General features: G+C 40.8%; 1 protein-coding gene across 1 annotated transcript in view; it reads left to right on the forward strand.

The window, feature by feature from the left end:
* The window catches only part of ARHGAP32 (Rho GTPase activating protein 32), a 98,178-nt gene that overhangs the window by 25,357 nt on the left and 56,648 nt on the right, over nucleotides 1-16,173 (forward strand). Inside the window, exon 6 of the mRNA XM_062594522.1 lies at nucleotides 9,949-10,030. Within this exon, the coding sequence (XP_062450506.1) occupies nucleotides 9,949-10,030 (82 nt within the window). The remainder of the gene's footprint in view (nucleotides 1-9,948; nucleotides 10,031-16,173) is intronic.

Genomic DNA, 16,173 nt, shown 5'->3' on the forward strand with positions numbered 1-16,173 from the left:
ATTGGAGTAAGAGGACTTTCACTTTCTCTCTGAACTTGAGCTGGAGAGGGTGTTCATAGGAAGCTATCTCCTTACCTACTCAAGGCAGGAGGGAGTAGTCATAATCCTTCGACCCTGATCGACAGCTGGCGTGATGTTAGGAGAAGCTTATGTTGCACTCCCTTCAAGACAACTGACACTGCTATCCAAATCATCCTGTTCCTTCCACTATCTAAAAATTAGATCAAGCAGAACAAAGAGGATTCAGAGAAAACCAGTTGATAAGGCTCTGCAGTTGACTTGGACAAGCCACCCAGCCAAGCTATGCTTTCACGTTGACATTTATTAGAGGGTGTTAATATTACTGGTCTCTGTAAAAACTGTAGCAGAGGCTTGGACTGAATTTTCAAAAGATCCTTAACACGCCTGAGAACTAGACACAAAATCTTTTGAGTGGAAATGGCCTTTTCCTTGTCTTTGGCTTATTCTCCAGCTTGGATTTGCTCTTTAGGAAATAAAAAAGGAGGTCTTTATTTACAAAAGCAAAAAAGCCAAAAGCTACTGAAAGATGGGGGAACTGACTTTCTAACTCTTTGCACTGTGGTGTCTCGCTGTTGCAGTTCGTTTCACATAGAGGGATTTTCATGTGGCGATCTCTCTGTGAGTAGGTGGAATTTTGAGTTTGCTCTGGAGCAAACTCAGAAGTGACCTGACATATGTATATTTTTGCCTGGGAAGTCTTCTCAAAGTACCGCAGATTTTCCCTGACAGACCTTTCTGTGCCAGACCCAGGTGGGGTTCTGCTCTCGCTAATACCAGATCTGTGTGCTGCCAGATCTCTGAACAGGACAAATCCCATCTGGATTGAGTGTTAGTTATATGATTACATTTCTGTCTGATTAGCCAGAGCACATGCAATAGTTTTTGTTGGCTTTATAGCAGATGTGGGAGTTCAGATAATGTCTCATTTGATGTAAAATTAGAGTAGCGTGAACACATGATGCCTGATATGAAATTAAGTTTGTTTGTAGAGTTAACACATTGTTATTTCTTGAACAAACTTGACTGTTTTTAGGCTTGTTTTGAACAGTGTTTTATCTTTGCAGGATTTTTGTTCTGATTTAGAAGCTCTAAAGCTGTATTAGTTGTACTGTCAAAAAATAGCAAAACGTTTTAGTGTGATCGGGCTATGTCAGGTTTAACTTTTGAGGGGATCACCGAAACAAAGCAGAACTGCCTTGTGGCCTGTGCATGGGGTGCAGGCACTTTGCACAGAGCTGGTTCTCTGTAAGCATGCTGTATGTAGGGTGTGTGTTACGTTACATTACGTTACGTTATTCTCCGAAAGCTCCTGCTTGCTGTTAGACTGGTTGAAGTAGTGACTAGATGTGAAGAGAGTCACTGGTGATTAAAGACACCAAGAAGTGAAGGAACTCTTTTACAGTTGTCACTGCCTTCTGTCCCTCTAGTCTAATCGGAGTAATCTTACTTTGTTTTCCCTGTACAAAGACACAGTGATGAGCAAACCACTTGAAAAGGGTTTTGTCTGTATCCTTGCAGTCAGTCTACTGACACAACAGATCCCAACAGCTGCAGAAATAGAGGGCTTTATTTTTGCTTAACAGAAAATTAGGGTTGTAATACTCTTACATCTTAATTTATAAGCCAGAGCCCTTCACAAAGCGACAAAAAAAATATAGCACTGATGATATATGTTTCAGTAGCTCTCCCGATGTTTTTGCACAACTGCAGAAAATGAAGTTAGTGTGTTTTAAAAGTTTCTGCTTGTCAGCTGAGATATGGTAACAGGCCATCTGTAGGCTTTCTGCTGGTGCTGACTGCGGCATAAAGCCAGTTAGAACGGAGGTGGGTTCAGCAGCTGTATCTCAGTTGACAGGCAGTAATTTCATAAGCTGTGCTAACTCCGTTATTACTCCATAAACATCTCTCTTCACATAAGCGTGCATCTGATTTGCAGGGGTGCATTTTTCCTTTGGGCTGACAGTTTTTGTCACTTCTGTGAAGTGTACGCATCAGAGCTTTCCATTGCCTGAAACACCATTGGCCAGCAGGAGATGCAAATTTCAGTTGGTGCAAAGACGGGGGAGGGTTTTGTAGCTTGTGCTTCAAGTTTAAGGACCATTGCTGTGAGTGTACAGAGAAGACCCATTTCTAGATTTAATGCACATTTTTGACAGTACTAGCTACTGCATTTGAAAAGAGATTTGGAGAAAGGGGGTTTATGTCTGCTGTTGATACACCAGACGTACAGATCTGGTACAGTTCAGTAAAGAAGCGTGGTTGCTGAATACTTGAAAAGACAATATAGGTGAAGAACATAGTGATAGTAATATCTATGGGAACTGATAAAGCTGTGCAACGTTTAGGGCATTTATTGCAGGCAAATGCTTCTGTTTCTGTTCAAGACCAATCAGTTTTAGAACTGATGGCAATCTGTTGACCTCATCGTTGAAACTAGCACAGTAAATTAACGAAAGACCGTCTTGCCAGGTTGCTGTGATTCTGAGATCAACTGTCAACATGTCCTTCGCTGAGTCACGATCCATCGTACAGCATCTCTCCAGTTCTCCAGTTCTACCCCCAGAAGGGTCGTAGATCCTTCCTGTGATTTTTCTTTTCTGTATTAGGTTGTGTATAAGGTTATGTTCTTGTTCAGTTTCCTCTGCCTTCCCTGAACTGTTCAAGTGGTCTGTTTCCAGTGACAGTTCTGTCCTTCCCTATAGAACAGCAGGCTATGTACATACTGTAATTATAATGCCATTCTTCCTACTACTACCGATTATTCGTCTTAGCACAAAATGAGGTGTTTAAGCAAATGTGTTGAAGTGTGTTCGAGGGTTTCCAGGAGAAAGAAAGATTTGTATTAAGAAGGTCAAGAGCATTCAGGAACTATGGGACTGTCAGAATCACTTAAGTTGGGAAGGGAATCCAGAAGAACTGCAAAATAAGTAGCTAGAGGGAAAAGAACTCAAATCAGGTGATAGATAGAGAGCGATGTTGAGGAAAGGAAGTAGAGTAACAGGAAGTTTTGGAAGAAATCTAGGAAATTGAAAGAAAAAAAATCTTTTTGCAAAGCTTGAGCGTTCATTCCTCCCAGCTGCCTCTCTCAGGCCTAGGAATGTGACAGAAAGCAGCTTGACTTTCATGTGCAAGATACCCTGCATCCTGTGATTAGCAGTCATCTTTGGAAGTCCTAATGGAAAATCCACATCTACAGTACGTGAATCTGTGTACAGATAATGTCTGTAGAGTTACCTCATACCTAGGAGAAGCACCTACAGTCACAGGGTGAAGATACCATGAATAAAATCACAGCTAATAGGAAGTAATTTCAGGAGCACTGGAGCTGATTTCAAAGGCTTCCCCTCACCCAGCATATTATTAGGCCAGTGTCAAGGTTTTATTGCTTCACTTGAGGGGGTTAATCCCTCCCTGCTGCTTAGTCCTCATCTAGAAAGTTTAAACGATAGATGAATTTTCGTGTTTGACAGGAAATGTCTTGTTCCATTAGTGCCAGATCTTTCCCCAGAGTGATGGATTGGTGGCAACAGAGAACATCACGCAACTTGCAGAAGGTCCAAAGACTAAATGTTTGGATTATTTGTTTGGTTCGTGCTTGGAATGGAGCACAGTTTTACTGAATGGACCATAATTTATTTTGCATGTGGTGTTGTGATAGCACACAGAACAAGGCTTCACCAAATGAGAGAAAAAATGACTTCTTGACTTATAAGAGTATATCTGCATTCATGCATGGAGTGTAAATAGATTTTTTTAAAAATATATATATATTTCTTCTGACCGAGGGAGATTTGTAAGTTAAAGGTATTGCTTTCATATATGTGTTTATTATTTATTTAAATAGCCTTTGCTCTGAATTTTCTGCTGTCCTATTACCAGGAAGTGACTGTGTATTTACGTGAAGGTACAGCCTTCAAGCAGAAGTGCATTCATTCCACCCAAACACCCCTGTCTATTAGGATAAATAAAGGGTTTCTCCGTGTTGTGCGAGTGAACATGAAGCAGTTCTACAAGTGTCCAGAGAAAAGCAAATCCGATAGGTTTCAAGTATGTTGGGTTTGAACTAACGGCAGCTTGGATTCAGTAAGGAAATGAATTTGTTCTTTGCCAGCCAGAGCTTTCCTTCAGGAACGCGTCACCCTTTTTGTTAATCCTTCGAATGTCTCTGTCTGGCTGCAGCTGCCTTTCTCCCAGTAGCTGATCCAGTGCCTGTACTGCAAGACTCTTAATCCTGTGCAGAACAAAACAACCAGGCTTCTTATCGTTCTTTATCAAAGTGAAATGATTTTAGAGACATTTTTGCTTGATTTGAATGTTCTTAGTAACTCACTGCTATTACTGTAAGATTGTTACCTAAATTACAGCCACCTCCACATTAGCAACCTTCCAGCTCTCTTTGTTCCTGTCTTCTTTTTCTTCATCCTTTATCTTTTCAATATTTAACTGTTTCAGACAACTGAATCACCAAGGACAGGTATTCTCTTTGCCCCCTTTTCAGTGCACTTCTCCCTTCTGATGCTCTTAGTAATTCTTGTAAGGGCTCTTTAGGAATTTAGGACCTCCAGTTTTGGGGTGCAGTTTCATTTGTTGCACTAGTGCGCAACAAGAAGTTAGACAACTGCTAGAGGTGACACAAAACAACACACAGGCGTGTGTAACTGGGGGTGGAGGGTGGGACTGGACTTTCTGGCATCAGCCAGTGCTTTTGTCAGCACCAGCAGTTTGTGAAGGTGCAAGCCCATCCTTTCAAATCATATCCCGTGCTGGACCTGAATGTGGGATTTATGACTGAATATAGATTTCTTCAAATAGACACACACTGTCTTGGCTATTAGGAGTGAAATAGGCTGTGAGTGGAGAGCCTTTGTTTGTTGGTATTCCTCTTGTGCATGATTTCATAATACAGAAATTTTGTAACAAATAAAGTATGTGTGACATGGACATAGGGTACCAATTAGTAAAAGTGGCCTGGGAAGGCCGAGCACATTTATGTGGCTAATACCACTTTGGAAACACCGGCTCCTAAAATAAGACATGTAAAGCCAAAGTTTGAATTCTGGTTCATGTGCCTTGGGAACTCAGTGCCTCAGGCAGTGCTCTGTCTGGAGAGTGATACCACCTGCAAAACAGGCAGTGTGAGAGAGCCCAGTGGACGTGTCAGCAGGGCGTCCTTTCTCAGCCAGACGGCCGCTTGCATCTGTAGGATGGTGCCAAATGCAGTAACAGATTGGGCCAAATGAGGCCTGACTGCGTTTGCCATGAGAAAGTGTTTCCTGGCCTGCACACGTGCACCCTGCTGGAGGGAGCTGGGGGTGCCCATTTCAGGGAGGAACGCAGCAGAAGTCGGCGTGGCGTAGGCACTTGTGCACGTGGGCTGGCATCTCCCGTGTCCTCCCAAGCCACTGAGCACGGCAGCAGGGAATGCTTTTCTCCAGCTGAGCAGCAGAGGCTCCTCTCGCCCCGCTGCAGGAGCACGTGCGACCTTTGCCGTGCAGGTGCCTGGCAGCTCAGGCGCTCTGGGAGGTGCGAATGTTAAGGGAAGACTGCCTTTGACCAGCCTCACCTCGTCTCCCAAGCTACAGCGTACCAGGCAAGTTCCTCACCCGTTCTAGAGGGGCACCGGGTAGAAGAGGAACAGGACTGTTAGTATCCTCCTCCTCCTCCCTTGCGTGTTTGTGTTCACGCAAGGCTGAGCACTGTCTTGCCCAAAGAACACACTGCATTGATGAGGCACATTTTAGGCTGCATCTCTGAGTTTCTCTGCCCCTATCTGAGTTTTCTGCATGGTCAGGTAATGAAAAGAGCAAGTGCTCAGGCTGGTGTGTGTAATTCAGATTAAGAACTCTAGCCATTTTATCAGACTTGAGGCAGAAAGTGGAATGTTTGTGTACTTACAAAGTTGTGTTTTCAAAAGATTCTTGAAATTCTGTCTAAGCTTAGGAAATCCTAAACTCTGGTAAAGGAGAGCTGAATATCTTGGACACAAAACTCTGCTATTTCCTCTTATTCACAAAGAGACTGTCCACGTGGGATTGTGCATGTAAAATAGCTGTTCTGAAAGAAGAGAAGCAGGTCCTGAACGAAACACGGACTTTTGATATATTGCTCTTGAGATGCAACCAAAGCCCTGCAGTAGTCCGTTAGTTCATGGATTTAGCCTGGCATTGTTTCTTTCACAAAAATTTGTGCCTGGAATATCATGTTACATAGGAAGGCTTTTCCGGAATTCTACTCTAATTCTCCTCTGTATCCAAGGCCGGAGTGCTGGAGACTGCTTTTCACTTGCAGTCGTTACCTGCATCATCAGCATCCTCGTCTGTACAAGCGTGAAGGGCTCAGTATTGTGGCTGGGTGCTGGACACGTAGCTGATGGAAGGCAACTGCATTCAGTGAATGCTTAAAGTGCTTTTGACGCTGCCAGGAAGCAGGGGGCAGAATTTGGTAGGTTGTCAGGCCCTGAAATCTCTGGCACAATGTGAAGGATCATCTGTCCCTTTCATTCAGGTTCCTGGAAGGAGGGCTCACGTGGATTTATCTGTGGCATAAATGGGTGAAAAGAATAATAAAATAAAAAACGGTGAGGGGAAACTGTGCTGAAGAACAGAAGGAGGTTGAGAGAGATGGACAGAACTTGTACTTTCTTATTTAGGATTGAGAAATGAATAAAATGCTCGTGTGTGCGGCTCGGAGCCTTCCTTGCCTGCACAAGCGTCTCTGTTTTTGCTGCCCTGGTCACTAATACAGTTGCCTGGCAAGTGGCGCTTGTGAAAATCCTGCTCGTGAAAGCCAAAACGGCAATGAAAATTTGATTTCTCAGTCTTGGGATTTGCTAGCCTATCATGGTTTTAAACTAAAAGAGATGGAATCTTTTGCATGAAATGTAACCCGTACTCTAGCTTATGTTAAAACCAAAAAGCAGCCAAATATCTCAAACAAATGATATTTCCTGTGTCATTTATGTGGCGGCTGCTTTCTCATTTGCTTGGATTCCCTCCTTGTACACTAAAAATGATTGCTGTTCTTTTGACTCTTCCCTGTAACGCCTTGTATATCTTTCACTTCTAGCAGAGTCTAACATAAAATCAAACAAAGATACAATCATAGCTGTTGTAGAAATGTTTGTCTACAGCAGCCTGTGCTTTCCTCTTTGGTTAAGGTGTGTAGTGATTTTTTAGCCTTCAGATGACCTTGTATTTATCTAAATATATATTACCTCGCTATTAATTTCAATATGTTGCCAAATCCTTTAATCCTGGATCAAGCTCTAAGAGTGCCTTGCTACATCTGTTGAGATTAACTCTGGGACCAAAATCATTTATTTATGCAAAATCGTAGAAAACTTTCCATGGAAGGAAAAGCAGCAGCTTTTAAGTGGGTGGGAATGAGGCACAAGTTAGGGGCTATACCCTGAAGATGATCTCTTGAGGATCTTGGAAGAAAAGCTAAATCATTCAGAAAATGTAAACCATCAGAACAATTACCAGCAAGTTAATATCAGAGAGCTTGTCAAGACCAGCACAAGGGAAAAATGTTTTTCCCATAAAAGTCCACTCTGATTATTGATTGTGAACATGGCAAAAAGTGTTTTTTCAGAGCAGATACCACGTTTTATTCGGGAAACCTTCTGAGATATTGAGAAGCAGTGACAGAATTGTCGTGGGGCTTGTTTCGTTTTTAAATTCGCAGTTAGTATTATGGATTGCATCTGGTAATAGAAGAAATATGTTAACAATCAAAGGCAAATGAGCTTTTGATTGCTGTGTAGGCTTTTTGGTTGAATTTAGCTCCACCATTTTTCGTTATGATTAATAGAAGATTCATATCCAAGTATTTCAGATTTCTTTACAAATCTCATGCATAGACTTTGTAAGTTTTTATCATGCTGTTGGAACCAAAAAAAAGTTCTTAGAGCATTGAGAATGAAAGGAATTAATTTGTTTCAACTGTGGAGTGTTCCAGATGTATCACTTGTGCAATGGTGCTGAGACTTTAGCTGGATGTGTACATTTTTCCTAAGGTAAAAATTGCCTCCTACATCTTCTGCACAGGGAATGTCCAAGAGAGACTCTTAGCTATAGTAGAGTATTTAAAAATCGCATAATGTGTCTGTTTAAATGCCAGTACTTTTTGTATATATGCTAGTTGGACTGTTTCTCAACATCTCCTGGCAAAGCAGCAGCTTTGTGCTGTGAGCCATATGATGAAGGGCTTTGTATGTCATGCTCGGATTCATGCTGTTTTCCTTGTGCTAATCAGTGTATTTCTATCTATGAACAGCACAAAAATCACCACTGCATTATATAAGTATAATGAGTATTATCAGTATGTATAAGGCATCTGCCTTGACTTTCATACTGGACAAGCGTAGGGAGGAGGACACCGGGCAGTGGACCTCATTATCCGAGAGCAGATTGGGATGCCATGAAATCTAAACCGCCTATCTGTGGAAGGACTTAGCCTAAGAATGATGCATTGGTCGGATCTTAGGCTGAGTCCTCAGATAGAGAAAGGCGGATAATTTAGATTCTTCCCAGATAGGGGCACTTTTGAGTGGCATGTGAATTTCTGAACGTATGTCCTATCTAAAGAGCAGATCAAGATCTAGCACATGATCTAGTTTTTAACCATTACGCTGATTTAGCTAGTCTTTTCAGCTTTTCTGACCTAAAGAGGGTGCAGGAGAAAAATACAGTGTTAAAAGGTCAGTCCGGGAATGCTACGAATTAGCATTTGAAAGTAAGCACTTGCACGACTTTGCTATAAGTAGATGTCTCCATTGCCGATGATGCTGACAGCAGAGAAGTTGCAATCTGTGCTTGTCAGAACTTTTTGCATAGCACTGCTATATGGTAGCCCAGGGAGGATCATTGCTTTTGAAGGATCTGTAAATATTGGCTAAGGAGTTGTTTGCCTCTGAGATTTGTTTCTGGAGTATTGTTACTGTTTTGGCATGATTAGCCAGTACAAAGATAAATAGTAATACGACAGTTAAACAACTTGTGCAGTATGTTTGTCAGCTGCTCTTTCAAATGATTTTTCAGTAATGAGGATGGTGCTATGCGCCCTTATCCTTTGCTGATAGGGGAGGTAGGTTGCAATGGTTGCTTTGGGTTGTCCATGTTCAGAAACGGATGTAAGAGTATGCGCCGGGAGTCCTGGCTCTCATTAGAGATTTTTTCGCTACATCTTGCTCTTTCTTCTGAAAATATTTGTGTTTATTTCTAGTCAAATTACTGGGTTCTTGGTTATAAATTAAGGTCTCGTTTTACACTGTGTATTTTATTAAAGCTATTCTCAGTTCTAAGACTGAGTTGAATTCACTTTAACCAAAAACACATAGAACTTTTTTAGCAAGATCCTTGAGCATGTTTAATTTGAATGCTACAGGAGTGTCCCTGATTTCCCATGTTCAACAGGTGAGGCACATAGTGCGGCTAGCACACAGTACAGAGCTTCGCGCGTTCAGTGTCTCCTCTTAGCGATCATGGGAGAACATGTGTTTTTCTGTAATGAGACCGTACAGATACGCACATATATTGATCCATATTTAATGCAGGAAATCTGTCTTTCTGTCTCTTCAGTTTCACATGCAGTTTAAGAGTGTCTAGCATACTTGTCCTTTCCCCTCTCAATACACACAGTTGCAAGTTGCTATCTCTAGCCTTAGAAAACAGACCTATAATATAGTATTTTACAGAACTAATAACTTGGTATATAGGCATTTTTTGACTGCATCATTTTGAAAAATTATTATTGTTAAGCCAGGTCATTTTAGGTTGGATAATGTTATGGAGTGTCAGGCAAAGCAGAGTTAGAGGAAAAGGCTACACGTAGCTTCTTAACAGGTGTAGTTATACCCAAGTGTAACAAATCTGATCTAAAAACACAGCATTCAATGTTCTTTGTCTCTTTCTCTTTTTATTACAGGTTGGATTTTTTCCCAGTGAATGTGTTGAACTGATTAATGACAAAGTTCCTCAATCTGTGACCAACTCTGTGCCAAAACCAGGTATGCGTATTTAGTTTTAAGGTGCAGTGAAATAAAATGGAGCCGTCTTTTCAGTGTTCCATACTTAATATCTGCTTTATACATATCATGTTATCCCTCTGTGTGTGTTATCACCCTTTATACGTAGCATGTTATCCTCTGTGTGTGTTGATCATCCACATTACCTGTCTCTGAATAGTTGCCATTACTGAGTGTCTTTCGTGTGCAGTGTTATGTAAGCTAATATCAATGTTTGTCTCCTGCATGTTTTGAAGGATTTTAGGCTTATAAGAATTTGAGATTCCTTCAGCAATCAGTAACTAATGATTCTATGCAACATCCCAGATCTTGATGTTTTGAGAGCATTGTACGTAAGTTCTTTCTCATGCAGACCATGCAAGTGATCCAAAAAATGTTTATGCTGACTTAGATGGAACAGGTAAATTAGGTGCTAGAAGCTACTTTATGTTTGGGGATTGATGGAGGAAGTTAGGTATAACAGAACTTGGAATCCTAATTGCTTCCGTTCTGGGTATGTAACTCCATCCACTTCCTGCTGTCCTTCTGGACAGTTATGTATTTTGTGAAGTACAGGCCAATTAATATCAGGCTCTGCTGATCAAAGGAAAATTAAATAGAAGGTAAGATCTTGGATCTGATTGTAATGGCATCTTTACTAGCATACACTGGAAGTGATTGCTGGTGTATGTACTGGCAAAGCTGAGGCCTCTGTAAAATTTACTGATGCTGAAGCTTTCAGTTTATTCTTAAAAAAGAAAACACACACACACACACACTTTAAGATCACCCTAACAGCAGTTTGTGTATCAAGAGAAACATTTTGAAGTTCCTGATCTTTTTCGAAAGGTTATGCAGCAGGCATAAGCTGATAGTTGGTTAACTGGTGAACTAGTTTACATCTACTTTCTCTATTTTAATGCTGTTTCTTATCTTAGAAGAGTGGTTTGATATGTTGAGCATATTCCAAAGCTTGATATTTTACCAAGGGAAATGCATTTCATTAGATACTATGTTAGGGCTCAGGGCTTTTGGCTCAGTAGTTAAAAAGTCATGAGCAGCCAAAGCAGTCAGTGCAGTGCAACAATCTGCAAGCTTCACAGAGCTGGCAGTTTAGGAAAATACACCATTAGTATCTCCAGTCTTTGTTATTCCTGGGAAAGTTCAAATATATTTCTTAGAATCGGTGTCTCACAGATCACTGGCAATTCAAGGCACTGTAGCAGGTGATCATTCCTAAATGCTCTGTCTGCCTCTTGTTGTTTGAAGCTGATCTCTAAATGCTGTGATCAGTCACTACCCTGTAATCTATCAGCTAAGGCTTGCAGACAAGGGCAGCTTTAAACCTGAATACAGGCTAGGCTGATAGAGACGATCATAAGCAAGTGCTTATCATTAAACACGACTCAGGCAATTAAATGTCGTGCATTGATGATGAATGGTTTCCTTGCTATGCTTTAATGAGAGATAATGAAGCAGCATAGATTAGCAGATTCTGTTTGATTTTTAACACACTAGGGGGTGGATTTCCTCTTCCAGTCATGGGAAATGCTTGATATAATTGATGTAAAAAACCCAAGTCCTCTTAAAAGTAGTATGTTGAAAGATATTGCCATGTCACGAGACCATCACTGATGACCTCCCCTGATAGTTGTTCCATACATGCAGTAAAAGGCAAAAAAAAAAAAAAAAACTACTCCAGAAGAACCCCGATAAAGTTTCAAATTCCTGTATCACTAGAGCTAATGTTGCAGCTGCTTCTGTAATCCTTCCCTGCCCTCCTTTTGCACGCAGAATTTATGATACCATTTCACTGTAGCATTATGCTTTCTGTTTTTTCCACCTTGGGATGTTACTGTACTTGTATAGTGGAGGCAGATGTCTGTAAGGCTCTTCCTCAGCTACAGAAGTTGTGGCATGGAGGAAGCAGGAAGGACTTGGGGAGGAGGTTCAGGCATGTTGACTGTTATGCTGGAGAACTCAAACTCATCTGTCTGGAGAAAACTAGAATGTGCAAAATACAGGAGGGGTGAGAAGATGAGGGGGAAGGCAGCAGCTTCAGTTTCCTGCCCGGGGTTACCCGAGCTGGCTTGCATTGACAGCACGGCACGAGAGCGTGGCACCGGCGCGGAAGTGAGCCGCTGCAGCAGAGCGGCTTGAGTCGTGCTGCTCTGAAATGTGGGACTGGATCCTTCCAAGCGGTTCCTCCAGAGCCTGGCTGAGAGTTACGTTGGTGGGCTAATGCAGAAGAGTTCGCATTTTCCTTACCCGTGTTCTGTGCTTTTAGTTTGTTCTCATCTACAGCTCAGGCTTCTAGGATGTTTCCCATAAACTTTAAAATCCCCATGACATAAATCCCCCCCCCCTTTACCTAAATTTTAAATGTTAGATAGGCTTTTTGTAAGGAATAGAAATAGACTTTTCTAAACAGAACCACTTGGAGATTTTGTCCTTACTTGACATTAGCAGGGTATTTCATCCAGAACGAATGTGGAGTTTTAGATTTGGGCTTGATAAGGCATATTTATCAACATGCAACCTTTTTAATCAAAACATTGTAGAGCATCTAGGACATTTTACAGCAGAAAGAAAGCTCTTTGCCACAAAGGAATTTACAGACATAGAACCGCTTGTGTTGTTTAATTATTAGATTTGGCGGAATTGAGTAATATAATGAAAAGCAGATGGAAAGAAAAGAACTTCCTGCCCTGCATTTTTATTATTATTTATAATTAGAGGTTTTGATTTGCAGAAGTGATGAGGACAACATTTTAATAGAACCATAAAATATTGTATTGATTTTAAATGCAGTACAAATAATGACTGAAGTTCAAATGTAAATGAACTGCAGGCAGTCAGAAAGGAAGGGTGGGTTTAAATGCAAACTCTGCTTTTACAAACAATATTTTCTTTGACTGTGGAAGCTCATGCTCATACCAGTGATATTGCAGCCAGTATCTGAGATGAACAGAAGGAAAACTAACCTTGCAGGAAAACTGTGTCCATTTTATTCAATTCTGAAAATTCAAAGTAGTAAGAAAGAAGGTTTTTGTTTGTTTGTTTGTTTTTGCCTTTAATCATCACTGAAATATATTTGACAAAGAAGTTTGGGTTGAAAAAACTATCCCAAAGTACTGCTAGTGATCTTAGCAACATGGTAATGGAGACTGATAACTCACTTTCAATATGAAGTAGATACAGTTGCAGATATTTGTGTGCGCATGTGTGTGCACATACACGCACACACTATGATCTGATACTAAAGCAGGTTCCACTATTGCTTAGTGAAATTGCTTAGAGTTTTCCTTTTTCAAACTTTGATGTCATTGACAAGTGTTAAATTTAGAGAAGCCACACTTAATTTCCAGTACATTTCAGAATTTATTCTATGAGCAAGCTACCTCGGTACTTGTAGACTCGATTTGTACGCATGAGAAAAGCATACCAGGAAAACTGTAAGGTGCTTAGGAGTTCCTGGAAGTTACTTGCTGAGTAGCATTGTCCCTTCATTTTCCTGCTAAGCTGGTGCCCCAAATTTTCTCGTGTTCAGTGCTATAAGAAGATCTTTTTTCCAGGCAAAATGCAAACTGATGTCCTGTTTCTATCTGCTTAAAAAAACACTGCACAGATCCACGAGAGTAGTGTGGGCTCAACAAATCCCAGTTTGCTGAGTGCTTGTTGTTTTTTCATTTCTAAATTCTTCCTGACTTCTCACTCAGATACAGTATTCTCATGTTTACTTCTTGATCTAAGTTATTATATTGAATAGGTATCCAATATTTTATAGCTAATACTATAAAACTGAGAATTTAACTGAATTTTAGTATTACTGCAGATGGAATCAGGTCTTATGTAGAAAGGTTTTTGAAGAGATAGGGGATGAAAGATTGCATTTGAAGTGCAGATAGTCGTCTTGGTGAGAAGTAAATCCTTCAAATATTCGTTGTGCTGCTTAGGAGAAATAAAGAATAGCTGCTTTGGTTTTTCCCTCTAAGCGAACATTTGGGAAGAGCTTGTAGATTGAGGCTGTGTTTACTCTTCTCGTTCAGTTGTGTCCACCTGTGGTCGGTCTTTTCCGGGAACAGGGCGAGTGTGTGTGTGCATTTGTTCCCGTTGTCCCTCCTCACCGGTGTTGCCTAGCTCACCGCCGCAGGCAGCATCTCTCGGGTAGCTGTTTCATTCCATTCTGCCTCGTATTTGTTGCAGTAGCTTAACTGTATTTCAAGTCTCCTATCATGTCTCAGCTCATACGTGCAATTTGTTTCATGTCTTTTGCTAACAAGTAGTGTGTTGCTGTGTCCCCCCCGCTGCCCACGTGTGCTTACCGAACCTGTGCTCCGGTGTGCCTCAGCATGCCGACTTACTTGAAGGTTTCTGAACGCTGCTGCTTTTCGGGGGGCTTTTAGTCGCAATGGGGAAACAAAAAGTTGCAGTTTGCAGTGTGAGAGCTTGACTTTAGTGAAGAAATGGGGGAGAAGGTAACGTTTCCCTTTCCTTTTTTCAAAACTCTGAACGTTTTAAAAATTCAGGGGTCATTCTCATCAGTTCCTCAGTCTTGTTTAAGACAAAAGATTGAATAACCCAAGAAGCTCTAGCCAACTTTATAGAAGATTTTTCAAATTACTGTCTCACTATTCATTTAATTTAGACTTATCAGGTAAATATATAACTTTATTATAAACAATTAATGAAGTTTTAAAATATGCTTGCTAGTATTGCAAGCTGTTGTCAATGAATAAACTTTTTAAATGTAAATAAAAGGTTAATTGGAGTCAGTACTCCCAATGCAAATAATCCACTGAACTTCAAGATATTTGAAATTTAAGCATGGATTAGTCAACAGACTGCTGGGGGACTTGTACAGCTATCTGTTCTGACTTCCAGAAGACCCTGGTACAGCCCTGAAATAATTTTAACTGCAAATCAAGTTACATTCATTGTTCAAGAGCTGTTGCAATCATGACAGACTCTTGAGATGTAATGCCTGCTTTGAAACAGGCTAGCTACTGATCCCTAGACAAAAAAAAATGGTGATTTATTTAAAAGATCAGGAAGAATAAGGTGCAAACAGAATTTACGTGTAGTTCTGCAGAAGCCCTGGTTGAACAGCCGTTTTAACACTGCTGAGTGTACACTGTCTTAATTAGTGTTTCTATAAGCAAAATATGGAAAGGTAAAATATTTGTAATTAGTACCATTCTTGCTAATCATACATAAACAAAGCAATTGTTCTGTTTAACATGAAACTGCCTCATTAAATCTAAATTAAATGAAAATTTTATTGTACCAGGCAGGTAGGTATTTTCAGTGTGGAAGTAGACAGGGAATAAACATACTAACACACCCAGGGTTGCCAGATCCAGTTCTTGATGCAGTGAAGTGAAAATTTGCTCTCAGCATTGACAGACCTAAGGACCAATCCTTCAAGAAATCATGTTCTCTCGGCTCCCATGCTGCTCAGATGGAGCTGAGAGTGGAGAAAGATTTCAGGCTGAAAGATCAGCAATGCGAGCGTAAAAACATTTTATTTAGGTAATTTACACACAACTCCACCATTCTGAAGGCCATCACGAGGCAGTCTGGTAGCCTGTGTGCTTAAAAGATTTTAGCAGGACAATGTCTACTTGCTCAAACCCTAGATTTGATCTGGTCTAATCTGTGGAGAAGTTATTTCTGGATTTCTGCTGGCTTTAGATTTTTTTTTTAATTTAATTCCTTTTGAACAAATAAAAGGCCAACAGTTGAGGCTGAGGCGTCAACAGCAAAGCCTCTGCCCTCTCTGCAATGAGTTAATGGAGGAACCCTGTTGTCAAGATGAAAATGTTGATCTGACAGCTTTGCTTTCCTTCTTACACACAATGAAAAGTAGGTTAAAGCTGCCCGCTTTAGCGCTAGAAATGGAGTAAAGCTAGATTCATAATAAACCCAATTATGCAAAATGTCAGTGTTTTCTTTTCTAAGTGGTTGGCATTGTCCATGTATATAGAGAAATGTTACATCTTCCAGTCCTGGGTCTGACTCAACAAAGTACTTAAATGTATGCTTAACCATAAACACACGCTTAGCAGACATTGCGAGTAGTGCAAACAAATCGTACGTTCCACTGTGGTGTTCAGCAGGGGTGGGCCTTGGGCTAAAAGTTCAAA

The sequence above is a fragment of the Rhea pennata genome, chromosome 24, assembly GCF_028389875.1.
Source record: "Rhea pennata isolate bPtePen1 chromosome 24, bPtePen1.pri, whole genome shotgun sequence".
Lineage (NCBI taxonomy): Eukaryota > Metazoa > Chordata > Aves > Rheiformes > Rheidae > Rhea > Rhea pennata.